Source organism: Equus przewalskii, chromosome 22 (assembly GCF_037783145.1).
Source record: "Equus przewalskii isolate Varuska chromosome 22, EquPr2, whole genome shotgun sequence".
Classification (NCBI taxonomy): domain Eukaryota; kingdom Metazoa; phylum Chordata; class Mammalia; order Perissodactyla; family Equidae; genus Equus; species Equus przewalskii.
The window spans coordinates 36,318,063-36,345,487 of NC_091852.1; the positions used below are offsets into that span (position 1 = coordinate 36,318,063).

At 38.2% G+C, this 27,425-nt stretch overlaps 1 protein-coding gene across 6 annotated transcripts in view; it reads left to right on the plus strand.

The window, feature by feature from the left end:
* The window catches only part of ADAMTSL1 (ADAMTS like 1), an 858,582-nt gene that overhangs the window by 570,420 nt on the left and 260,737 nt on the right, over positions 1-27,425 (plus strand). For all 6 annotated transcript variants that reach the window (XM_070589758.1, XM_070589759.1, XM_070589760.1 and 3 more), the window contains one exon: positions 3,418-3,654. In XM_070589758.1, coding sequence (XP_070445859.1) covers positions 3,418-3,654 — 237 coding nt within the window. The remainder of the gene's footprint in view (positions 1-3,417; positions 3,655-27,425) is intronic.

A 27,425-nucleotide genomic window follows, 5' to 3' on the forward strand; every position in this document is an offset into this window, starting at 1 on the left:
GTTTCTGATTCATTTACACTTAAATCATCAAAATGTTATTTTGTAAGAGCTATTTGATGTCCAAGAAGCTTTCTGAACCTGTTTTATAAGTCCTCTTAAGTCCTTTTTCTTAAAACAGGAAGTTGCATTTTGCCAAGTATGAATAAATTCAAACATTAAAAAGGTTCAATTCAGTTTCCAACTCTGAACTCCAGGTTTTAAGTGCATTCTCGATTCAACAAAATATATTTTAACACCCCTACAAAAATATGGACAGAAGGAAAGACAGTGGTATTAAAAGTGAGTAAAGATATGCATAAGCATTATTATTCTCAGATTTCTCCAATTGTGAAAGTTCATAAAACCTGTAACAGGTGTTTCTGCCGTTATTAGATGCAGGTGAATTGCAAACAGAAACTGTTTGTTGGTTCTCTATGGTGTGTCTAAATATGTTTGTTTGTTTGGAGGAAGATTAGCCCTGAGCTAACTACTGCCAATCCTCCTCTTTTTGCTGAGGAAGACTGGCCCTGAGCTAACATCCATGCCCATCTTCCTCTACTTTTTATGTGGGACGCCTACCACAGCATGACGTGCCAAGTGGTGCCATGTCTGCACCTGGGATCCGAACCGACAAACCCCAGGCCACTGAGAAGGGGAACATGCGAACTTAACCGCTGCGCCACCGGGCCGGCCCCGGTGTGTCTAAATATGTTTACTAGTTTTTGTCACAGAAAAAACAACTCTAAAAGTCTTAACATTTTTACTTCATTTTTTTCTAATTTTACCTTTAACTGCCTTTGAGTCTTACTTCTTTTAGTAAAGATGAGAAGACTCAACACATTCTGTTGGACAGAAGGAACTCATAGGACACTCTGTAAGAGTTTTATGTCTATGCTAAGATAACGTAACATCAATTTAAAAATGTAATTGACACTATTTTCTTGGCTTTAGATAAATGCAGAAAATTATCGCTGGTTCATACCAAGAGGTCTCTTAATTACATATTACCCTTATTACTTTAATGCGGAGGCAATTCAGCCTGACCCTGGAATTCCCTTACAGCTGATTCACTTTTATTTATAGAAAAAGGAAGTAAAGGTAATTATGAGGGGGATTTGGGACCATTCTAAACAATTTCCTCAATGTTCCGCTTCATTGAGTCCACTTCTGCATTTCTTCTGTACTACTGAGTAATCGAGTGACTTGGGATGACAGGTATTTTGCAACTGAAAATTCTTTATTTAAACATTATTAATTAAACGATCAGTTCAACTGTGGAAGCTCCCATGCAATGGCCGCCAGGGAAACTTGTTGATCATATAAAGCTGGTTTCATTAAACTTGCTAAACAAGGGCGAGAAGCACCTTGACAGTCTCTATAATGTCTCAAATGGGGGAAACCAGAGAAGAGGACGTGTGGAGCTTGGGAGCTGTAGTTGGTCATAGGTTTATTGCAAGACAGAAGGTAGAGAGTGAGGTGTAGGAAGAGACTGGTAAGATTTGTAAATTAGGCAAGTTGGGGTCTTGTCTTTGAAACATAAGTCCATGAAGAATTCATGTTAAATCAGTTTGTTTGTGTGCTTGTCTTGGAACACATAGTCTGACAGGAGCTGGTGTTAAAACGTTTAAGTTCTGATAATTTGTATTGCTGTCATACGATTTACCCATTTTGTGATTTATAGCATGGTTTTGCAGGTTGTGGTTTTTGTTTCATTTCTCACAACAAATAAGTAAATATCACAACAAAGAAAGTAGAATACACACTTATTAATTCATTAATTGATCCTTAAAAAGATTTTAAACTATAGCCTATCATTTAAGGAGTTAATAATAGCAATGAATTTTAATTATACTTTTTTCAGACAATATTCAAAATCGCTTAAGCTTTGTTGGGTACCTATATATCTATACCTATGATATATAAGTTGTCCTTTTCCTTTACTATGTTTTATTCTCTCTGAGAACACATATAATACTAACAATAAAATGCTTTTAAAAGTTTATATTGTATTTTGAGCTATTTTAAGTTCATCCTAAATAAGCATTTAATTGTTTATACCCCATTTTGCCTAGAAAGAATTTATGCTCCCCCAAACAATATAGCCTTATATGCTACTTATAGTTACATTGAAATTTGAGAAAAGAGTCAAGAATTCCAGTTTATAAAATAGGGTCATGCTATTCTTAGAATGCTTCTTTAAATGTAAATAGATTCTCAGAGAAAGAAATCTGGTATAAGAGAACGCTTAAAGATGATAATGTAGTAATCAGGAACTGCTAACGGCCACATGCAAATCCATTATTTAAGATTAAAAATTGTCCTAAAAGCCTTTCCACAGATGGATATTCTACAATATTCCATAGTATATCCCAATCTGAGCACCTGTAAAATAAAGCAGACCCATCCAAAATCCTTTCCAAGGCTTAGGTGATACTTGCCTTTTTGAAGTTAAATCTTATTTGCTTTTGCTAACATTTATCGTTCATTAGATAATAGCTGTTGTTAGTTATAGTTTTACATTTTAAAATTCCATTTATAAAATATATATTTAAAACACTGTTGTTTTCCGCTGGTCTCTGCCAGTATGATTTCAAATTCCAATTCAGAGAATCTCCTAATTCTCCAACTCTTTCTCTTCAGTGGCTTCATTAAATAATCATAGTAATGGCTACATGTACTGTCTTCCGTGTGCCAGTGTTTGGCTGGCATAATCTCAAGAAATTCTCAAAATGACCTTGAGAGCTGAGTATGATTGTCTCCTCTGCCCTAAACACAAGGAAAGCTAGGCTCAGAGAGACCCACCAGATTGCAGCCACACTCACATCTGAGGAGGAAGTCTGTCACTTTCCACTCTGCCATGCTGCCTTAAGCCAAAGAAATTCAGGTATAAATGCTACTTTGTCTTTTTTGTCCCACAATTTAACTCTAGATACTGTTCAGCCTAAGTATAATGTTTTAGAAAAAAACTCATGAACAACCCCACAGAAAATTTTTGAATGAAATTATCATAACTCTTGCTGCTAGTTGCTAAAATAAAGTTATGTCATAGCTCTTGGTATCAGAACTGAAAGTGACAGCAATACTTTCAACTAACCCTTGACTTTAGTAAGATCTACTTAAATCATAAGGAAATAAAAGAGATATTACAATGTGGAGGAATCCATGGACCAATCAACATCTTTGAAAAACTATATTTCAGGCTGGTTTCTCTCCCACTTAACTTCAACCAGATTATATTTCAAGGTGATTACTTTCTCAAATCTCTAGATTTTGAGGGCCAAATAATCATATGACCTTTCAGATGACATGGAGGGTCCATCTGTAATGACAGAACATTTGCTTTGTTTTCTAGGACCTTTAAAGACCACATAGCTGCTTCAGTTTTCCGTGTGGCGCCCTCTTAACCTGTGCTTTATTTCCCCCCACCTTCTTCTCCAGGACTGCCCACCAGAAGCAGGGGATTTCCGAGCTCAGCAATGTTCAGCTCATAATGATGTCAAGCACCATGGCCAGTTTTATGAATGGCTTCCAGTGTCTAACGACCCCGACAACCCATGTTCACTCAAGTGCCAGGCCAAAGGGACAGCCCTGGTTGTTGAACTGGCACCTAAAGTCTTAGATGGGACGCGTTGCTACACAGAATCCTTGGATATGTGCATCAGTGGTTTATGCCAAGTAAGTGCTGGCTTCTTTTCATGCTGTTTTTCCAGAGGGTTTAATATCTTTGTGTAGTCCTCCTGTCTGAACCAATCACTGTTACTTTTTCTAGAGTTTATAAATGATGATAAATTTGAAAATTGAGGTTTAATTTCAGTTAAAATGACAAGAGTGGTATTTTGTGTTAAGAAAACATGGGCTAGAGGTTTTTCTCCTTTCCTTGAGTCTCACTTGAATATGGAAGCATAAAAATTTTTGAATATTGTGTATCATTTTTGTACTACACTCTGAAATTACCTCTACCTTGGTTGTCCCTGAAATGTGGTGTGTGTGTGTGTGTATTTGGAGGCATCAATTTTCATTTTCTTAGAGCTTCAGAATTGCTTAGATGAGATTGGCTCTAAAATCTCCAAGTAAACTGTAGCAGAACTATTTGCTTCTTTATTGTACCTGTAATTTTGTTGAAAATTCAGAAAAACTGTAGAGAAAGGCATGGAAGTGTCAGCTAGTTCAGATTTCAAAAAGGTAAATCTTTAAAACAGGGATAGCAAAGAGGTTTGATTTCTGGTATCAATTTATCCATGTCTACACTGGGTGGAGAGTTGGTAAGGTGATGGACAGTTGGTATGTTGCCATCTTGATTTTAAAGTCCACTTTTAGGATTAGGGTGACCAGCCTAGTTTGTAGAGCAACTAGTTGCTATATTTTCATGTGCGCTATACTTAACTGTATATTTTTTTTTGAGGCTGACACGCCTCTCCCTCCCATCCCCCAACACCAGCTAGATGATGGGGTAATGAATTTTGTTGACTTTGGATCTGTTTTCCTTGATGAAAATCTCAGATAATCTTACAGCTCTGAAACCCAGCTCCTATTAAAGAGACAGATTGGTACCCTGACTTATTTTTTTTCTCAGTTGGCTATCTGGCCAGCAAAAATATATCATTAATATAAAATTTGTGAAAAGAAATATAACCATATACTTTTATATCTCACAAAGCAGACATTTTGAGAAACTTTGCCTCTCCCAAGAAGATGTTGGTGGAAATTTTTCTTTCTTCAGAATCTCTAATATCACAGCTAGCAATATAAGAATTAACATAAAATATGTTTCAGTAATTTGTTGTTTTAAATTCTTGCGTTTATTTAAAATCTAAATCTATATTGAGATGTAAAAGGAATAACTGTAGTGTGAATTACTACAAGAGATGTGAGATGTCCTGCAAGATTTTATGTATTTGAGAGGGAGGCAGAATGTACTAAATCTTCATGAGGTTTAGAATCGTGAGACAAGGAAATTGTGGCCTGTCCAAGCATTTGTCAGATTGGCGGATGGAGATGACCTTTACATATCTAAAGGTTTCTTTCTGTACAGGAGATGTGTGAATTTCAGATAAATTTGAACATTGAATCTCACTGTTTTAAAGCTAGGAAAGGTCTAAGAGGTGATCTATAAGCAATGCATTTGAACATCATTTATGGTGTGTGGGGTTTGCTTCCTTCTCTGGGATTCTCAGTGGTGTTGAAATGGAATTATGGAATCTGCAAAAGCTTTAGGAATAACAGAAAATTGTAAAACAGATATAGAAAAAGGCTATGTTGTAGGGAATGGCAATTAAAATAATAATTCCTCATGTATGTATGTATGCTGCTTGAGTAAAGCAAGACAGATTTCCATTTTGTAAATGAAAAAAAACAAGGATCAGAACAAGTGTATGATTTTCTGAAAGTTACGTGGTTGGTCATGGCAGAAATGGGACTAAATTCCAGGTCCCCCGATATCTAGTCCAAAGTTGTTTGTACTGTATTAGACCGATGAATGAACCAAAATAAACAAGACAGATCAGCAAATTAGGTTTCTTTTGTTTCTGTTGCAAGTGAGTTCAACGTGACATGTTTTTTTCCTGGACTAATCCTGCCAGCTGGCTCATATACCTTGGCAACTAAAAGGGAATCCCATCTCAGCAGTGAAAGAATAAATTTTATAGAGAGTAAATATGGAGGGACAGTGCTGGACTTTTGGTAACAAATATAAGTATGCTTCATTAACTTAGATTCTTATGAGTGTGGCTTGTGAGATTCGGGGGCAAATGTAAACTATAGGATATTTGAAAAGAATGTTCTTATATATAGAAATTATGACCAGTTATTATTATTTTATTTGTTTTTTTGTCTTGTTAGAGGCAACAGTATAATAAAAGAGATGGAAAAACTCAGACTGTGTTTAAGCACTAATAAATAGTTTAGTTTGGCTGGAGAGCAGGATACTCCCCAGGTACACAGGAAAAACAGAGAGGTAGTTTGGGAGAAAATCATGGAGGCTCAAATGGCAGACAGGACTATGGTGAACAGTGGGTTGCCAAGAAAGAGTTTTAGTGGAGAAAAGACATAATCATAGCTCTGCTGTAGGAAGATTAATATAACTGCAGTTATAGAACGCTTGAAGAGGAAAGCCCTGGATGCAAAGAGGCCAGCTGAAAAAGAGGCTCAGAGCAGCCAAGTTAAGGCAAAGCATGAGCCTGGGCCATGGCAGTGACAGCAGGAACAGAAAGGATGCTAAACCTAAAACCAGGAAGAAGTTTTCATTTTGATTATAACTAGGGCAGAGGGGAGAAAGCAATAAATCAAATTAATCTTGCCCAGGGGATCAAAAGCTACAGCTTAACATGAATTTGTAATGGATATAATTTTGGATCCTTGCTACCATTACCCTAATAACCTGTGTTTTCATGATTAAAACCTACTTGAATTATATTAAAAGGAGGGAAGGAACAGAAGATAGCAAGATGATTACCCAAAGTTAGCTATCCAAAGAAAAGCACTCACTTTTACCTCAAAAGAGTTTAAATACATAAGTTCCATTCTACTTAGAAAAAAATCCTTTATTTAAGTTATATCTGTATACTGGTGATTAGTATTTTCAGTCTTTGGTAAGAAACATTAAGAAAAAGCCATATTTTCATGATTTTTAGAAGACTGTCAAAAATCTTAAGGCTAACTGAAAAATGCAGTTTTTATAAACAGCTTCTCCTAGTTTTTTGAAAAAATCATCTCCTCTGCCCTATTTCCCTTCTCTTCCATTTCTGCTCCATTTGTTGGGGAGTCTTAGCTCTTTCTCTGGCTTTTTCTCTTATTATAACTTTTTATAAGTTTCCTAAGTTTTTTTTTTTTTTTTTTAAAGATTTTATTTTTTCCTTTTTCTCCCCAAAGGCCCCAGTACATAGTTGCATATTCTTCGTTGTGGGTCCTTCTAGTTGTAGCATGTGGGACGCTGCCTCAGCGTGGTCTGATGAGCAGTGCCATGTCCGTGCCCAGGATTCGAACCAACGAAACACTGGGCCGCCTGCAGCGGAGCGCACAGACTTAACCACTCGGCCACGGGGCCAGCCCCTAAGTTTCCTAAGTTTTTATAAGTTTCTTCAAATATTTTTGATGCTAGGTAGATACAAATTATAAAATATAAAGAAGTAAATATCTAGTTTTGGACATAGTTTTGCCTTGATTATAAAAAGGACAGCATAACTACAGCGATTGGTCATTTATAAGTACAATCATTTCAGTTATACCTGTTTAATACTCCACTAAGAACCTCTTCCTCAAAAGTCTGTGGGCCTTGAACTCTTAATTAAAGCTATGGAGTCTTAGATTTTCTGAGCCAGGAGATAGCTTAGCAATTCACAGATATTGCTGTTTCACAGAGGAGGAAACTGAGACCTGGAGACTGTCCCAAGGTCATGAAAGAATGAGTTTTCTGTATTTGTTGTGGATTTGCTTCAGGAAAATTCTAGGATCATCACTATTTACAATAGATACCTTATTCATACTCAGTAATATTAGAGAATCATTCTAGGCAGTGTATTCATTCTAGTAGTCGTGGTAGCAGTGGTAATATTAATACTAGTGATAAAATAGCTTCCATTTTTGAGTGACTACCAGATCTAGGCACTTTACATGTACAGTCATGCACCACATAATGATGTTCCAGACAATGATGGACCACATGTACGATGGTGGTTCCATAAAATTAGTGTAATATAGCCTAGATGTGTAGTAGGCTATACCATCTAGGTTTGTGTAAGTACACTCTGTGATGTTCACACAACAATGAAATTGCCCAATAACGCATTTCTCAGAATGTGTCCCCATTGTTAAGTGACACATGACTGTATTTTTCCTAATATTTACAATTCTACATATTTCATGGCATTATCCTCATTTCACAGATGAACAACTGAGGCTCAGGTAAATTATAGGACTTGCCCAGAGTCACCCAGTTCTGTCTGACTCCAAAGCTCCTATTCCTTCTGGTGAGGCTGGGTAGACAGAGGCAGGTACCATTAGATGTTAAATAGTGTTGGTACCAAACTTGTCTGCATACCAGAATCACCTGGAGAGCTCTTAAAAGATACCACTCTAAGGCCCCATCACCTAGAAATTCAAATTTATTAGTTCTCTATATAGAGAACATTCTCCTTATCATCCTATCGTTTGGATTTATGAACCACTTGTAGATTGGAAAGCGGGCAAGATTTAAAGTCAAAAGACATGGATTGGAATATGGCTCTTCTTTAGTGATCTGTGTAATCTTGGTTAAGTTACTTAGCCTTCCTAAATTCTATTTTTCAATCTGTGGAAAATAAGATTGTCTCAGACTATAGAGCACCAAGTGACAGAGTTCATGTGAAGATGCTTCACAAACTGTAGAGAGCAGTGGAAATGTAGAGTACCCTGAACATTTTGAGTTCCAAAATATATTAAAGTAGTGATTCCTTATGTGGGATTTCATAACCCTGTAACAATTCAAAAAGGTTTACAGAATGAAATAAGGTAACCAACTTCTTATTCTGCTAAGAACACTAATAAAGAAAGGAGACCTTTTATCATGTACTTTCACCGTCATCATTTCATAATTGAAATGTTAATAGCAAGAAAGTTGTAAGAACCTGATTTCAGAATCAAGGACAATCCTTTAAAATTGATTATAGTTTGCTTTATGAGCAAGTCACTACCCTGTACTTATTTTTCTTTTTTTCTCCAGAGCACAGAAATTGTCACTAACAGTGCTTCACAGACCCGCAGTTGGAAAGCTCTGCCTTTGAGAGCATCTAGTCCAGCCCCAAGAAATATTGCTGCTCTGGGTTGTGTGATTTTCCCAGGATCTTACAGCTAGTTAATGGCAGACTAGAGGTCAGAGAATGTCAATGTTTATCAACATTTTTTTAACTATGCCCCCTGTGTTATTTCTTCAGCATATCCCATGAGCCAAGATTTTGTCCAGCTTTAACTCTGTTATTTATATATGAAAACAACAGGTTTAGTGAATGTATCTTTTCAAACCACATTCTTCCCTTTCCCTCCCTTCTAGAATCTGATAATTGCCCCCAGCAGGTCATTGTGTTGTCTCTCCCCATCTTGCATCTCAGACTGAGAAACACTGGGATTTCTATTTGCTCTTTCTCCTTCTGGACTAGATGAAGTTAGAGATAAGGCAGAGCTAGCCGGGCAATGTATCATTGTATGAATACTTAGGAGCAAAGGCTCTGAAGTCAGACTGCCTAGGTTTAAATATAAGCTCCACCCCTCATTGGTGTGCAACTTTGAGCAAGTTCTGAAGCCTCAGTTAACTCATCTTCAAAGTGAGGATAATGTGTGTGATTGCTGTAAGGATTAAGTCATCAAATGCATTAAAGTGCTTACTATGGGCTTGATAAATACTAGCTTGAAGTAGTAGTACCCAAATTACTTCTTGTCTTTGAATTTTTCCTCTTTATTGCTTTTGTGAGTGCATGGTTTAATGTGGTTATACACACAAAAGGGGATACTGACTTCTCAACGAATGAATAGACCTGTTAATTTCCTATTGCAATCTTCTTTTGCTAATAGCTCCACGTGGCACCATTATCAGCTCCTGATCCAGGGCAGTGAATTGCATCCTGTATGGAGTTAATGAGCCATCGCAAATAGGATCAGCTCGATTAGTACTGCTGTTATTCATTAATTTTCATTATCCAACTTACCCCATTTATATTTGTTGTAAAGTTCAAACCTGGTTTCTGTTTTAAATATATAAAAAAAAGAGTAGTATAAGTTTACAGATAGAACATATGCTGCTGTTAAAAATAATTTTGAGGTTATTTTGAAGTCAAATACAGGAAATTGTGTTTTATTTTTATAATTAATGAAATTCATCAGTTGATACCTAATATACATAAATCAAAAAGACATAGTACAATTATAAATAAGCTCTTTTGTAATGAATCTGAATATTTATAATATTGCTTACCGCTATTTCAGAAAATAAGGCATTTCAAAAAGGTAAAGGAGCATTCCTTTCAAGTAATGCCTTATGTAACATTGTTTTAAAATGAATAATACAAAAAAGAAACAAGCAATAAATTGGATCATGGAGTTTTGATGTCTATACTGTGGCAACATTAAACGAACCATACTTCTAACAAAGATCTTTCCGTTTTTAATAATTCCTGTGGTGAGTAGTTTGAAATGAATTGAATGGCATGATTATTTCTCCATCTCTGTCTGTGACCTAAGTCAATAGTATCAAACGTCTACCAGTTATTCTAAAGGCGGTGATGTCAGAAACGAGGAGTTGGCCATTTTTCCTTCTGTGTTTTGTAATCTAATTCCACATGGAAGCACAGTATTGCTTAAAAGATTTAATGCACAGTCTTTCTTTTTCTCCCCTTTGCATGATAAAGATGAAATAAACTACTTTGCAGTTGGATTTTGGCAAATTACTTAGTTTCTGAGCATTGTTTATTTGTTCTCTCAACCATCTGCTATATGTTGGGTACTGAGGATACAAAGTTGAACAAGATCTCTTCCATCAGGGATGATATCCTTGTTAGGGTTATTATGAAAAATTCATTCATTCATTCAATAGTTTAACTAATATTTACTTAGGAATTAACAGGGTGCTAGATACTGGAAATAAGTGAATGAACAGAAAAAGACACAATCCCTGCCCTCCCAGAACCTACCCTCTGAGGGGAGCTATGACAAGTATCCAGGAAAGTATACTAAACTCACTGCTACATTCCCCTCACCCTATCCAAGAAAGTACACTCTAGCCACTGTCCTGTCTTCTCCCCACTGTAAAGAGGGGCTCTCTCTAAAGTAAAGATTTGACTTCATTTCTTGTCTGCTGGAATCATTTCAATTGCACTCTTTTGCTTCAGGGTAAAGAAAGCCCAAATTTCTTTACATGGTGGGTTTCTTTACTGGATTGCTTAAAACAACAGAAATATATTCTCTCACAGTTCTAGAGCCTACAAGTCCAAAATCAGTGCGTCATCTGAGCCGTGCTTCCTCTGAGGCTCTGGGTACAACCTTTCTTTGCCTCTTCCTAGCTTCTCACGGTGGCCGTCAATCTCTGCCTCCATCTTCATGTGGCCAACTTCCCTCTGTGTCTGTGTGTCCCTGTGTCTTTACATGACGTTCTCTTCCTGGTGTCTCTGCTTTCTCTTCTTACAAGAACACCAGTGATATTGAATTAGAGTCCATTCTAAGTGAGTAGGACCTCTTCTTAACTTGATTATATCTGCAAAGACCCAATTTTCAAATAAGATCACATTCACAGGTAGTGAAACTTAGAACTCCAACATATCTTTTTGGGGGACACAATTCAACCCACAATAGCATACATGCCTTTTTATTTGTATATAGTACAAACATATACATCTATACACACACACATATATGTATATATATATATATATATATACATACACATATTTTTGAATAGTATGTGGGAGTCACAGTGGGAGAAATTTAGACTGCGGTAAATAGGAGGGCTATTTAACTGAGATGTGGGATCAAGGAATGTTCAGAGGAGGGGATAGCTGGAAAGACCTAATTAGTGCCTGGAATTGAAGAAGGAGAGTGAAGAGATAGAAGGTTAAAGAAGTTGTCAGGACCTATGTCATGAGGAGACATGTATGTTACATTAAGAAGGTGGGCACTTACAGAGGGGAAAAGAGTGCGACTGAAATAATTCAAGCAGATGAAACATAAGATAAGATATATATTTTAGAAAAAGTGCTCAATGTTAGTGAGGGCAGTGGATTGGAACAGGGCAAAAATTGGTAGTGAGATGAAAAGAAGAGACTTGAAAACAAATCAGGAGACAGAATCCATGGGCTTGGTGGTTGGTTAAATGTAGTAGGAGAAAGAAATTGAGAGGTGAAGATGATGCCCAGGTTTATAGTCTGCTGTTCACTGGGCTGTAGAAGATAGGAGAAGTGTCAGGCATTGGTTTGGGGCAGTGGTGAGACATGAGAAGATAATGTAAATACAGCGCACTACCTGCCACATAATATTGTGAATTTATAATCTTTCTTCCTCCATCTTAACTCTGTCTTCACAATCAAAAGGTGAGTTCCATTAAGTTTGTATACTTATAGGCCTATTTATGTTTGATTAAAACTTGTCAGGTTAACTTTTTCTATGACCATGTACCAGTTAGACAAGTCAACTTAAATGTTTGTTGCTTTTAGGAAAAACTGAAGTCAAATTAGTGTATGGTGTTTTGAAGTTCCTTGAGGTACCCTCTCTCTGTGAATAGCTAAGAGATATAGAAAGTGACATTCCTAGAGACTCATTCACCTCATAATGTTCCCTTCCTGACACCCCAGTTGGGTCCTTTGTTTATTCATGTATCATCTCTACTTTTGGAAAGGGTTTCTCTGCGACATTGGATTTTTTTGTCCATTTTGCTATTCAATTTGTGAGGTGGGAGACCTTTCTTTATGCAGCTTTCATAGGAAAAACTGTTTGAAAAGTTATATCCATTTAATTTTTCCTTTGAAATTAAGTGGGCTGGGAAAGACAAAATCATTGATTTTGTTTTCCCAGAAAGATTCAGTGAAGTAGGATGAAGGCAGAGTGATTCTAATTTAGAAAGATTTTTCAAATTTTATCACTTTTAATGCTGTATAGTTTGCAGAGTGCACTCTGCATATCACCGTGTGCTTCTTGTTCCAATTCTTTGGGATATCCTTATTATTTCCACCTTATAAATGAGATTGAGGCTCATAAAAGGTCCTACAACTAGAAAAAGGTACAGCTACAATTCAAATTCTATTATTTCTGTTATATATCACCCTTTCCTCTGGGAAAAGGTATGTTAATAATGAGGCATAGTATCATGAGGACTCCTCCTCATTAATAGAGGTATGACTATGGATAGCTCAGATAGAGAACTCTGTGGCCTAGGAATTCTATGTTCTGTTAAATGAAAGCTCTACCCAGATTTGGCAACTTTCTTGATTTATCCCATGATGCTTTGTGTCATGAATAATTCTTTGGTCCATTTGTAGAAATACTGAATGTGCTAAATTTTACCTAATCATCTTTAAAAGTGTTCCAGCATTGTTATTAACTACAAAGTTTGAGATTCCCCAAGAGCACCCTCACTTCTGATACCAACTTCAAGTTCAGGCTCTCCAAGATTACCCTCAGGTGTGACAGACTCACAGAACTCACTGTTATATTCCCAGTTACAGTTTATTACAGCAAAAGGATACTGATAAAAATCAGCCAAGGGAAGGAGGTACGCAGAGCAGGGTCCAGGAGAGTTCAAGGGCAGATCTTCCAATTGTCCTTTCCCAGTACAGTTGTGTGCAATGTGCTTACTTCTCCCAGCAACAATGTATGACAATATGCATGGAGTACTGCCAACCAGGGAAACTCATCCAAATCCTGGCATCCAGAATTTTTATTGAGCCTTGAACACATAGACGTGGTGGACCACCTGCATGGCTAACCTTAGGCTCCAGCCCCTCCAGAGGTTGAATTGATACCATGAGGCCCAAAGCCCTCACCATAAATCATACTGTTAGCACAGACTATCTGGCATGGCCCAAGTTCCCCAGAAAACAAAGACACTCTTATTGGTCAGGAAATTACAAGGGCTTAGAGTTTACCTCCCAGGAGCCAAGGCAAAGTCCAGACTTCTCTTGGGGCATAGTTTATCCCTACTTCACAGTGACTTTTGGGCCTATTACTCATTCAACAAATATTTAATGCTTACTACTGGTCACTAGGCTATCCTCTGGTGAACAGGACTCACGGCCTCTTCTCAAGGAGCCCATAGCTTCAGCTTTCTGAAGCAAGCTTAGTTAAAGAAAAAAATGTGCCTTATTTTTCCCCCATTTACTGTTTCTCACTTTGGAGAATCACTCTATTACTAAAGAGAGGATCCCATGAGAATTATTGCAACATTCACACGAAATAGCCATTCTTTGCGGCTATGTGTATGTGACTCATGAACTGTGGTGCAGAATTGTGCAGGTGCTTTGGACAATAGTCTGACACTTCCTCAAAATGTTAAACATAGAGTTACCATATGAACCAGCAATTCCACTCCCAGGCGTATACCCAAGAGAAATGAAAGTCTATGTCCACACAAACTTGTAGTCAGATGTTTATAGCAGCAGTGGTCTTAATAGCCAAAAAACAGAGACAATCTAAATGTCCATCAACTGATGAATGGATAAATAAAATGTGGTCTAGCCATACTATGGAACATTACTCCACAGTAAAAAGGAATGAAGTACTGATACACACTCCAACATGAATGAATCTTCAAAACGGTATGCGAAGTGACAGAAGCCAGTCACAAAAGGTCACATATTCTATTATTCCACTTATATGAAACGTCCAGAATAGCCAATTCTATGGAGACAAAAAGTAAATTAGTGGTTGCCTAGGGCTGGGGGTTGAAGTGGAATGGGGAATGCCTGCTAATGAGTTTGAGGTTTCTTTTGGGGGCTAAACAGATTTTGGTGATGGTTTCACAGTTCTCTGAATCAGTTCTATGAATATACTAAGACCATTGAATTGTATAATTTAAGTAGGTGAATTTTACAGTATGTGAATTTTATCTCAAGAAAGATATTTTTTAAATGTAGTACAAAGATTCAAATCTCAGTGGAGTAAATCTAAAGACTGTGTTAGCTGTGCGAGGGACCTGATCTCATGCTTTGACAGAGTTAATATGACTAACCCATTAGTCTAGTGAGTGTCCCATTCATTCACTACTGTTTCAAGAAGTCATTTCTGACCCTATGTATTTGTATCTATTAAAGCTGATTTAGAAACCGGCATACAACAGATCATTAATGCATATATGCTGGATGAATGGATAGTGATATCAGGCCAGAAGTCGAACATCTTTCCTTTTTTTTTTTTAAGGGAAATGAGCTTGGATTTGAGGTCTTTCCCTAGTATAGTAAATTCTTCACAAAGTATTATTCGTTTAGCTGCATTTTGTATTAACCCTGCTACTTCATTCACTGAGTGATTTCACAGAAGACAATTTCGAAACTGAAAAGAGAGTTTAACATCTTGCAGTTTAATCCTTCCGCTTTACATTTGAAATATTTGAGGCCCAGAGAATTTCAATCAATTTTTAAAATAGGGCTGTCGTGCGGTCCTGAGTTAGGCTCTACGGGGCTATGAGGATAAATGTCGTGATCTCTGTCTTCAAGGAGCTTACAGTCTTAGGGGGACGAGGCTCAAACACAGATAAGCATAATCAGGAGCAGCGTGAGATGGGAGGAAGAGCTTCAGTTTTGGACTCAGTCAGATACAAGTTTGAAGTCTGACTTCTAAACTTACTGTCTGTGTGACCATGGACTAATCTATTAGGTTCTTTGAGCTTCATTTTTCTCATCTGTAAAAATAGAGGTAATAATGCCTACTATTAATAATAATAAGAGCTGATCTTTATTGAGCACTGTTGTGCAGGCACTGTGCTATGTAAGTATTTTATATATTTTATCTCCTTTAATCCTCACATGAACCCATGCAGGGTTATATTGTTCCCATTTCTATAGAGGAAAATGAGGTTTAGAGAGATTAAGTACTGTAGATTCACTCATTGAGCAAATATTTATTGAGCATCTGCTAAGGCTAGGCATTCTGCTAACAACTATAAGTACAGGATGCAGTGGGAGCAGGTAGGAGAAGCGCTGTGATTTAGTTCTGCCAAAGTGGGAAGTCTTTGCGGTCCAGTTCTCAGGTCACCCTCTTCCCCAGCACTCACAGTCCTTCAAACTCCCCAGGGTAACTAATATCCATTCCCACCTCTTGCACCTGTTTTTCTCTTGTTTCCTTCGTCTTATATTAATTTTCATGACCATCTGGCTGATTCACTTGAGATCTCCTTACTGGCAGAGACCATATCTTACTCATCTTTAGTTTCTTTATATTGAGTTGCATATAAGACTTTTGCATGGATGGGTCAACAAATCAATAAATCTCTCTGTTGACTATTTTTGTCTCTTGATGACGGAGCCCTTTCTAAATCACATAAATTATTCATCCTAAATGTCTTTCTTATCTTTTAATTTATTTGGGCCTTGTTCTCATTTCCTTCAGGCTGTGAAACAAAGTCCATTTATGTGAGTTTAAATTTTTTTGTTGTTTTATGATACTAAGCTAGAAATAATTTAGAATTTGGGGTTTTCTGCCACCCACTCTTTATTTACTGTGGCTTAGGAAATGGCCCAGATCTACCCAGAATCTTCTCCATCCCGGTAACTGTTGGTTGGTTTAGTATATCAACCAGATTCTCTGGATGAACTCCCATTGCTGAAGGCATTAGATCCTTCCTGGGATTAAACTCCCAAAATGCGAGCTTTCCAAAGGCCATAAATATCAATCAGGATTCCAGTGTGATGTTGTTTCTTTCCTCACTGTGTATTAGAAAATGGCTCTGGAGAGTGTTTGCTCCTACAGGATGTTCCAAGGTTAAATTAGATGATCTTCAGACATATTTTTAATTAGTTCAACTCTCTCCATAATTAATATAGTTATCAAGTTTGGGGCTATAAAATGCTAGTCTTCCCAGAAACTTGAAATGTAAGGTTTAAGTATATGAGAAATTTGAAAGATTTGAAACTTTGCCTTAGGTTTAAAAAAAAAAGTTAAAATAGCGAAGTAGAATTGAGGAAGCCTTTTTGAAATTGAGTGTCTTAACACACTTCATATAATTGTTTAAACATATTAGAAATCAAACCCAAATATGAAAGGCAATTAGTAAGTAATTATTCATTGGCTGGTTGGCATTTTTCAAGGAAATATCAAGTTAGGTAAAGGGATTATTTTTTTTAAATGTTGGAGCTACTTTAATTGTCAAATCCTTAATAAAACAATTTAAAGCATCAGCTACCTTCTAGATTTTGAGCCATGAACATAATTTTACCCAAGTTTTAGCACACTCATGGTTGCCAAAGACTCTCCTGGAACATGCCTAGGAAGGGCTGCTTGCCAGCATCGGGAAAATCCACCCAAGCACCTAAAATTACTGTAATAAACCCCACCTGTCCTTTCTACCGCCTCTTTGGTTAGACTGCCCTGAGGAGCTCAACTCAAGAAGGAACAAAGTGTTTTCGCTGTGAGCTGACTACTTGTGATCCAGGAGAATACTTAAGAATCTGAGAAATCTGGAGAGAAAGGCAAGAAATGATCTGTGTGGTTAATAGAACACAGAGGCAAAGACAAATTCAGGGCCCTCAGGAGATATTTTGAAGCTCTTCGCAAAGCTAATCACAAAATAATGACTTTGAAAGGGACCTTGGAGATCATCAGCTGAGTCTCCTCATTCTATTTCTGAAGACACTGAGCGATGGAGCAGGCATGTAACTTACCCAAGGTCTCTCACCCAGCAAGTAGCAGAACCACCAAGACTCTAACCCGGGTCTTCTGGCTCCAAGTCCAGTGTTCTTTAATCTTTATTAAGTGAGAACGCTTTTTGTATGTGTGTTTTTAAGAACCTTTAAGAGTTTAAAGTATTTTCTTTTGATTTGGATTATTTATTCATTTTCTTAGTCTCTCTCACCATTACTAAGTGTGTTTCAGTCCCTGAGGTAAATTTCCCTCCCTTGGGACCAAATTATCACAGAACATTCCATTCACTTAAAAATAGTTGTACTATAAAAGAAAATACAAGTGGAAAACCTTGCCAACAATAAACAGCCTTAAAACTTAAGGCACCCCACTTCCATTCCTGCAGAAATGCCAAGTGCATACTTACTGCACCTGTAAGCTGTAGCAGTCACACAGTGGCCAGGAACTGGCGGCTGGCTAGTCCCATGTGCATGTAGGTTTACTATTGCACTTGAGTACCAGTTTAGTTTCTTTGCCAGTAGAGACAGGTGATTTAAAGAAACAAACAGATATTTCAGAGAAAGGGAGAAAGGGGGAAAGGGGGTTGGGGAAGCTTGGGAAGAAGTGGCCGAAGTCCCATTAAAATGAAAGAACATAACCAGCATTATGCCGTCCCAAGTTCTCCACTATACTTGACAACTGTCCTTCTCTCTGTCCCCTAGGGTTCTCCTGACGGGAGAGGAATTCTTCCCATTGGGTGACTCTCAGCTCCTAAGGCAGAAACCTCAGTAGTACTGTTGGTTGACAGAAAGATTTGTTAAATGTTGATTCATCCATGCATGCGACAGTCTTTTATTGAGCCAACGATATAATGTCTGTGCAGCCGTTTCCACTCTTGATGTTCGTGTGACCTAGCTGGGGAAGAAAGGTTTTTTTTTTTCTTTTTCTTTTCTTGAATAGAGGTAGCAACGATTTACTTGTATTGGGTAAAGGACACAGCTGACTAGTTGAGGCAAAGCCACACTCAATGGTAGAGCACGTACAGCTCTTCTTTCGCCTGACTTTTCCTTCCCCAAGCTCTGTCCTGGGACAGGCATAGGTGGCACATGCTGAGAAGATGAGCGCTTAGAAGGAGGTAGGTTCCCCCCAGGTCAGAGGAACACTGACACTCATCATGCACGGGCTCTTTGTTTAATCCAGAGAAATATTTTATGCTCATCTAAAACCTGTCTCTTAGGCAGTGTGGACATAGAATGGTTTCATCAAGGCCATGGAGGTTTAGCCTCCTATTTTCCCAAGGGTTCTCTGAGTTTCTCTTTATAATTCAGAGTATAGTTATGTAGTTTTTTCTTCCCAGATGATTTTCATGCCTCTAAAGCAGAGCTTGCAAACTAGCAACCCTCCAGCCAAATATATCCTACTGCCAACTTTTGTTTGGTATACATAGGATGGTTTTGTAAAAATTTCAATTAGTTGCCAGTATTGAAAATAATATTTCCAATAAAAATCCCCATTCACAACATATCTTTTGAAAAATCAGATCTGCAACATTTGGTCTGCACTCCAGCATCGTAACCATTTCATAGAGCTGAATAGTCGCTGTAGCCTTGAGCTGGCCTCCTTCATTACCTACACAGCCTGGACTCTGAAGCTATTTGCCTTTCTGACCCTTCCCCAAAGGATATAGAGGCTAGGTATTTCTACGAGGAAGAAGAAAGAGTTAAAGTTTTCATCACGGTAATGATAAGAATAATAAAATAATCCACCTCATATATTGAGCGCTAACCATGCCCGATGCTGTGCCAAGCAAAGCACATGACATACCATTTAAATCTTACAGGAACTTTAACTATAGCCCAGAAAGCTAATTTGCTTGCCCAAGGTCACATAGCTTGTGAGTGGCTGAGTTAGAAATTGGACTCGGATCTGTCTGACTCTAAAGTCTATGCTTTTCATTTTATCATACTGCCTCTCAGAATTACACCTCCCTCCCAATTAACCTTCCCTGAATTTTAGGTCTATAATCCTCTTTGCCTGGATGCCAAGAATTGGGGGCCTTATTGGCCACTGGTTCTCCAGTTTCCATCAGAAAGAAGAGAAAGGAGAAGCTTGGTTATCATCGGAGAGTCTGCTTCTACTCTGATCTTGTCCTCCAGCCAAGGACCCGCTCTAGGTGCTAATGCACACAGCCATTCTCCTGGGTAAAAGGAACCTTGTGAAAATTTGTTCTAAGTCAACTTGAAGCCTCATTAAAGGCTTTAAAAGAACATTTGAATATCAGATAAGGTGCAACTACAGTCATCCCTCAGTATCCGCAGGGGATTGGTTCCGGGACCACCCCGCCATACCGAAATCCACGGATGTTCAAGTCCCCTGTGTAAAATAGCACAGTATTTGCATATAACCTATGCTCATCCTCCGGTATACTTTAAATCGTCTCTAGATTATTTATAACACCTAATACAATGTGAATTCTATGTAAATAGTTGTTAGACTGTATTGTTTAGGGAATTATGACAAGAAAAAAGGTTCGTACAGGTTCAGTACAGATGAAACCATGGTAGGCTGTTCGATTCACAGTTGGTTGAATCTGCGAATGCGAAACCGTAGATACAGAGGGCCAATTCTACTCAAATTTTTAAGAATCTTAAGATGTGAAAATACAAAATCTTAGCCTGTACAAATGATGGCTTCAAAAGGAAAAACTGAAATTTCTTTTCTTGGGATTATATATCTTATTTATGTTATCTTTCTTTCCCTTGATTCTAGCCTTGTATTTTCTTTAAAGCCTACTGCTTTTCAAATACACAATATAGATTTACTATTGGTTTCCTTTGGCATTATTTTCCGTCACTTCTGTTTCTTTTCTTCTGGACTGTCAAAACCTTAAACTAACTTCTATGGCTTTTGCCCTCTCCTTTTAAAAATGCTGGGAATCCAGATATTAACAAAGTTTCCTTTTACACATTTAACTCCACGATAGGAAAATAAATGCCTGTCCTGGCAAAATACATATGCTCTATGTTAAGATTCTTTTCGTTACAAGCAGTAGAAATGTTCTCTGTTCAACCTCAGTTCAAAAGGGGGAATTATTGGAAGGATAGGGGTCAATGGTAGTAACATCCACCATTTGTTTAGAAAAACACTCATTGGATGACTAGAATCAAAGAGCAAGCTGCAGGACAAGTCTTCAGGAAGCATGGGAACTCGGGCGCTTTGGGGATCCTCAGCTACAGATGTGCCTAGATCTGGCAAAGGATAACTTAGCTCCAACCATATTCTGTCTCTCTCGGTCTCCAATCAGTTTTCAAAGCCCAGAGAAGACAATCTGGCATAGTGCATGTCTGTACTATTGAACTGATTAGCTAGCCATGGCCAGGGGATGGAGCAATTAACACAGTCATAGCCACTAGGGACTTCTTAGAACTGCTATACAGGACTGTGGATATGGTGACAGGTTGCTAAATTTTTTTTCTTTTAAAGATTGACCCCTGAGCTAACAACTGTTGCCAATCTTTTTTTTTTCCCCAAAAATCCCCCCAGTACATAGTTGTATATTATAGTTGTGAGTCCTTCTAGTTGTGGCATGTGGGATGCCAGCCCAACGTGGCCTAATGAGTGGTGCCATGTCCCCACCCAGGATCCGAACCCTGGACCGCCCAAGCGGAGCATGCAAACTTAATCCCTCAGCCAGGGGGCCGGCCCCAAGTAGCTTTTTATTTTCTTGTATATTTACTTCTAAATCAGGGCTTCAGTCTACATGAAGATTTTATTGAGTGTCTGTAGCTTCCGTGAAATACAGTAAAATTATTTGCTAGAGGCTCCTAGAACTTTTAAAAAGTCCAGAATTTTAGTCATTTCGAAATTGTTTGAGAAATATCCCAGATCTTTTCTTGTCATAGGAAATAATTTATTAAGGCAATAGTTTTGCAAGTTGCATTAAAGTTCTACCATCTTCATGATTATTAGTAATTATAACAGGGTCCTGCAGTGTGGACTCATGCATAAAGAAATGTCTTCCTGGTTAATAAATGCTTTTGATTTTGCTACTGCCTGCTGCCTATGAGAGAGTAGTTACACCTTGAGTCGTTCTTCTGTTCCCTGGGCAGTAAGTTGCATCTTTCATCCTTTTGGTGGGTGAATCTTATGGACTGGAAATGCTCAGAAGTTAATACTGATAGACAGGCCATGGAAAACCTCTGCCTTGGTTCATACTAAAATCTTTTTGTACTAGGACAAGATGAACCTTCTGCTGCAAACATAAGTCTCCTCTCTTCTCCAGCCAAAAGTTCACCAGGGTTCAAACAATGTCTTAATGGATTCCAGCAAGATTTTTGTGGGGCTGTTAAGAAAGAAGTTTCTGGTTTGCAGCCTGGAGGAATGTGTCTAGCACAGTCCCAGCACTGGAATCAGGACCCACCTGGATTCAAGCCCTAGGCCAGCCTTCTAGTCTGCTTCCGATTTGGGGGGGGGGGGGGGCGGCACTTGGCAGCCTGCCTTTATTGTTCCAAAGTATCGCTGCCATTCTTTAATTCACAGCTCACATCTCACCTCCTCCATCAACCCTTCCCAGGCTGTTGAGAAATCAGACCCATCTGCACCCCAAATCTAGTACATAAGACCCTTTTTTTCTCTCAGTCAAACAAATAGAGACAGACAATTCTCAGTTGTCCATATTGATGAAGGAGTATGTTCCTATAGCTGATCTGTTATTGTATCATCTGTTATTATATCTAGTCTGTCGAGACTTTTCCTCCTCATAGAGGGTGTATGACCCATGGAGATAAGTGGGTCAGACACTGAGAAGTGGCAGGACTGGAAAGCTGACTAAGGGTATAACCAATGTATTTGTGATGGTGAATTCTCTCTGGATTTTTGATACCTTCTCTCTGAATAATCCTATTTTTCTTCCTTATCTTAGATCAGTGGGCAACTTCTGAGAGGGCAAATTAAAGTCACTTGGATAATGAATAATAATATTTTTATGTAACATGAGCGTTCCATTTTCGAGTTTTGATAAACAGCAGAGAACGATTTTTAAACACACATATTAGCATCCACTTTCTTTCCTTTTTTCATTTCTTCAACTTCCACAGTTGTATTTGTTGTTATGATTAATAGTAATAGGAGCTGCTCCGATTAGTAAACTCTAACACCTTTACATTCTTACAACGAGTCCTCGCAACAACTTTTGGAGGTGTGATTGGTACAGTTTTAAGAAGAAAAAAACAAGGCTTCAAGACATGGTAACATGGCCAAGGTCATGCAGCTAATAAGTAATAGAGCTTGCATTCAAATGCAGATCCATCTGGCTCCACAGCTGTTATACTCTACTATATTATACTATATTACACTATAGTATATTACATATACTCTATTACACTATACTATGCTGTAACGTAATATGGTTGGGTCCATGTAAAGCTTGCTCAGTGGAAGAACAGGAAGTGCAAACCGATGAAGCTTTGTCAGTGTCAAGATAGAAAGAGGTCATAGGACCAGCTGGTGTGAGAGTAATGACATCGCTGCAAAGCTCCTCAACAGCTACAACGAGCATCATAATGTGTGTTTACTTAGGTATATATATTTCCTTACGCAGTTCCACCTGTGTGTCCCTTGTGTTAATTATTTGTGTCTGTTGCTGTTCTACCTTCTATTCTCTTTTTAAATTGTGGTAAAATATACATACCATAAAATTTAGCGTTTTAACCATTTTTAGGTATACAGTTCTCTGGCATTATGTACATTTACATTGTTGTGTAACCATCATCCATCTGTAGAACTTTTATGTCTTCCCAAACTGAAAATCCATACCCACTGAACAATAACCCCCAGTCTCCCTCCTCTCAGCGCCTGCTCACTATCTTTCTACTTTCTGTCTCTGTGCATGTGACTATTCTGGGTATCTCATATAATTGGAATCATATAATATTTGTCCTTTTGTCTATCATTTATTTCATTTAGCATAACATCTTCAATGTTTACCCCTGTTGTCTCATATGTTCAAAATTTCATTCCTTTTTGGAGCTGAATAATATTCCATTGCATGAACTGTTAAAAGCTAAACTGAAGCATATTAAAAATTTTAAGAGGGGCCAGCCCAGTGGCATAGTGGTTAAGTTCGCACGCTCTGCTTCAGCGGCCTGGTATTTGCAGGTTCAGATTCTGTGCATGGAGCTACACACCACTCATCAAGCCAGGCTGTGGCAGCGTCCCACATGTGAAACAGAGGACGACTGGCACAGATGTTAGCTCAGGGCCAATCTTCCTCACCAAAAAAAATCTTTTAAGTGTTCATTTGAGCACTTATTGATTTGAATCAAGCAGCATCAAACTGGGCATGGTTAGGAGTGTTTCACCAACAGGAGCCAGGGGAAAGACTTATTTAGAGAAAGTGCAAAAGCAGAGAAAGGAAATTATTGATAGGCTAGTGCTTAAAGCCATTTGTGATTGGTTGACCTTAGCAGTTTGATTTGGTAAACTTGAGACATTTATAGACTTAGATTTTGGTTTGCTTACATAAGCCACCACAGCATTAGTGCCACCTCAGTCTAATAGCCTTCTTGTTTAATTAGTTTAAGAGTATACGCCACATTTTGTTTGTCTGTTCATCTGTTGATGGACACGGGTTGTTTCCACCTTTTGCCAATTATGAAAAATGCTGCTGTGAACAGGGGCCTACAAATATCTGTTTAAGTCCTTGCTTTCAATTCTTTTAGGTATATACTCAGAGTTGGAGTTGCTGGGTTATATGGTAATTCTGTTTAAGTTTTTGAGGAATCTTCATACTGCTTTCCTCAGCAGCTGCACCATTTTTCATCCCACCAGCCCTGCCTTCTACTCTTACACTTATCCTTCTAGCTTCTAAAGCCCTTTAGAGCATGGCTGTGATTGTTTTTCAGTCCTTTACCCTGTAACAGCTAGTACAATACCAGTCCCATACAGGGTGTTGAGTAAACGACTTGCTCATTGTGATGGAGATCATGAGGCTGAAACTTCTTCAGCTTCTCTAGGCAATTTACAAACGTTTGGGCACGGATTTCTTCTAGCCTATATTCTTCCCTACTTTATCTCCCTCTGCTGCTCCCAAGCTCAGAGAATCACCATGAAAATAGTGAGATGCTGTCTGCAGGGAAGAAATAAAAGTATAGCTGTGCCTCTTTGCATACCAATGAGGTGTTTCAGAGAGTGGCAGCCTGCGATGGACGCCAGTGTTGATTTATGATAGCAAGTACATGTTTGGCAGGCTGAATCCACATCTGCAATTTAAATGACTACTTACAAAGTGGAGCCTTTTTTTCTTAATATCTAATTCACCCAATGACCTGCATTGTAGTTGAGAAAGCAGTCATGTCTAAAACAAAGTTCTTGTTCCATTGCAAAAGAACTTATCACTTTTGGAACTATCAGATAAGCACTTGGCCCAGGAATGTAGCCTTGACAGTATACACATTTTCAAGCAATTCGTGATCATATTCAGCAGTGGATTCTGCCGTCACTTTAGAAAATTTGAATAGAAATGGGCGAGACTGCTTTTGGTTCAGGCCTACAGACTGGATTGCACCTTCAGGAGTATATGCCGGATGCAGGTTTCTCACATAACTCTTCCCATGGTCCTCGTTTTGTACTTGCATCCCCCTTCTACTGTATTCTTGAACACTTTTGGAGCTAAAGCTGCCAATTTTCCTGCTTTTTGGAATTATGTGAGGTTCCCAAATACAAACTAACATGAAAATACTCTATTCAGATGCTTTCCAAATGTTTTTATTTTACCTTTGACAGAGAGGGTCAGAGCTGAGTGTAAAGGAGTTTTGATATTGGAACTCAGTCTTCTTGCCTCCTGCCTTGGCCCTTGACTCAGGCTGGGTGGGGGAAGCAGAGGCAGATCCTAGTTGTGTGAACCGTGTGTCCAAGTCAGCGTGCTGTAGAACTGACAGTGTGTCATTCTGGGTTTTCTTCTCCTTCCTAAAACAAATCAAAAGTTCACACGGAGGTCATAATCACTGGCCATTGGCAGCGTTTCTAAGGTCTCTGCTGGGTTAAGCTGCCCAGATGCGAGCTGCATTTGGGCTGAGTTCAGTTTTTTTCCATTCTCTCGCTCACCCCTCCTCCCTTCTCCTTAGTCTTGCCAACTGCTACTGGAGATGTTTTTCCCTCTGTTTAAGGTAATAGCGGACTTAGTGCTGAAGCCAAACTACAGGCAAGCATTGAAAATAAATTTGCTGGGGACTTAGTTTTATACTACGGGAAAAAGCCTTAGAATCTTCTTTGGAAGTTTTTGTCTCCCAAGAAACTGTTCTTCAAAAGCATCTCCCTCTCTTGAGTGCCCTCAGCTAGGTGCTAAGAAACAAACTTAGTGGACATTGCTGATGTGTGGTGGGCCAGGTTTGGAAGCAGAGGGGTACAAACATTCCCTCAAAAATCGTTTCTGAAAACAGTGTGCTCTCATGTGAGGAGCTGCTGCCTCCATGAGGGGCCACCCTACTCTTTTGGAAATACCCAATGTTGACTTAAAAGTCCTCTGGTATATTAGGCAACCCAGGGTAATAAGAGTGATGTATTTGGAAGAGGTTGGAATCCCAATTATGCCATTTTCTAGATAGATGACATAGGAGGTTGCTTTGGTTTTGTCGTCTTTGCAGTCACAGAGTTTATGTACAGGCTCATGAACTCTGCAAAACCCTGATGCTACCTGGCACATAGTAGGTGCTTTATAAGAATTGTGATTCCTTTTCCCTTCACTATTTATTTATTGTTGTCTCTTCTTGACATCAGATTTGATAAGTGAGAATTGTCCGTTGCCAGAGTTTCTAAATTGCTAATATAATTTCTCACTCTTCAGAATACTTGTGGCTGACTATTTATTTTCTAGCTTCTTGCCAACTCAGACACAACTGCCATTCACTATCCACAAAACAGGAAGCTCCTTGGGCTTTAGCTGGGAAATCCACCCCTTGCTGAGACACTTCATAGGGAAATCCCTGTGTCCTTGCTCCTGATGCATTCATTAGAAAGAATTTGAAAATTGAAGTTGGAAATCATCTGAGAACTCTAGATGTTCCTTCTTTCATTTTAGAAAAAAACATTTAGCCTAGATGTTCATGGGGAGCACCATGTTCATAAAAATTCTCATACTAACACTAACAAATGTTTTCATCTACTCTTTGATATCTATCTCAGTAAGTGATTCCTTGTAACATGCTTGCATGTACAGAATAGTTCAATTTTAAATAGTGGAATTTTAATTTAGAAAAATGGCATGAAGACTAGGTCAAAACCATGCAAAGAATCCCTTTGAAATGACAACACTTGAAAACCCGAAAATCAACAATTGAATCATATTTTTTCTAGCAGATAAAATGTTTGATAGACCCAGCCTTGCAGAGTTTGAGGACTTTTGTGTTTAGATTCACATAGATGTATTGATAAGGACGTGTTGCATATTTTTAAAATATAAACGAGTTGTCTCAAATTGCGTGCCTTATACGTAATGTGTAGAAGAAATGTTACTTGGTTTAGTACAGCCAAAGTATGATTGTTGCGTGAACTAAAAACTTTGAATTCTCTTCTTTTCTTTGCGCATGGTCCACCAAGAAGCAATAAGGTGAAGATACGGAAGCAGGTAATTTGGGTAACTTTAGACAGATTGGAATATAACACATACATAAGCTTTCTGTGTTAAGGTAATTCTTTTTAGGTAGTTTTAGAAAACTGACTAAAAACCAATTATAACTATTACAAAAACTTGAATTTTAAAATAGTTCTAAATTTAAAGATGTATTTAATTTTATTCTTGAATTTGACATATGCTGAGTGTTGAATTCTGTCAGATTTGAAATTTATAATTTCAGCTGGTTTTAAACTAGGACTATGAAAGGAAAGAATAGGAATTCATTTTTATATGAGTGGGTGGCTAGTGGAATTTTCTTAATCTTTTTGAATGGAAAAAATGTATGCAGTCATTTCTTTTTATCTCAGGGCCTTTGAATGAATTTGTTTTTGTCTAAAATGAAAGAAGGAACAGTTCGTTTTGCCACTGTCAATATTCAGCAGTGATTCAGCAAAATGCAACTGTTTATCCTGAATCCACAAGCCTAGGGTTTGAAAGGGGAGCCAAACTGATAACCATCAGCCTTCTTCCAGCCCAATCCAGACACCAC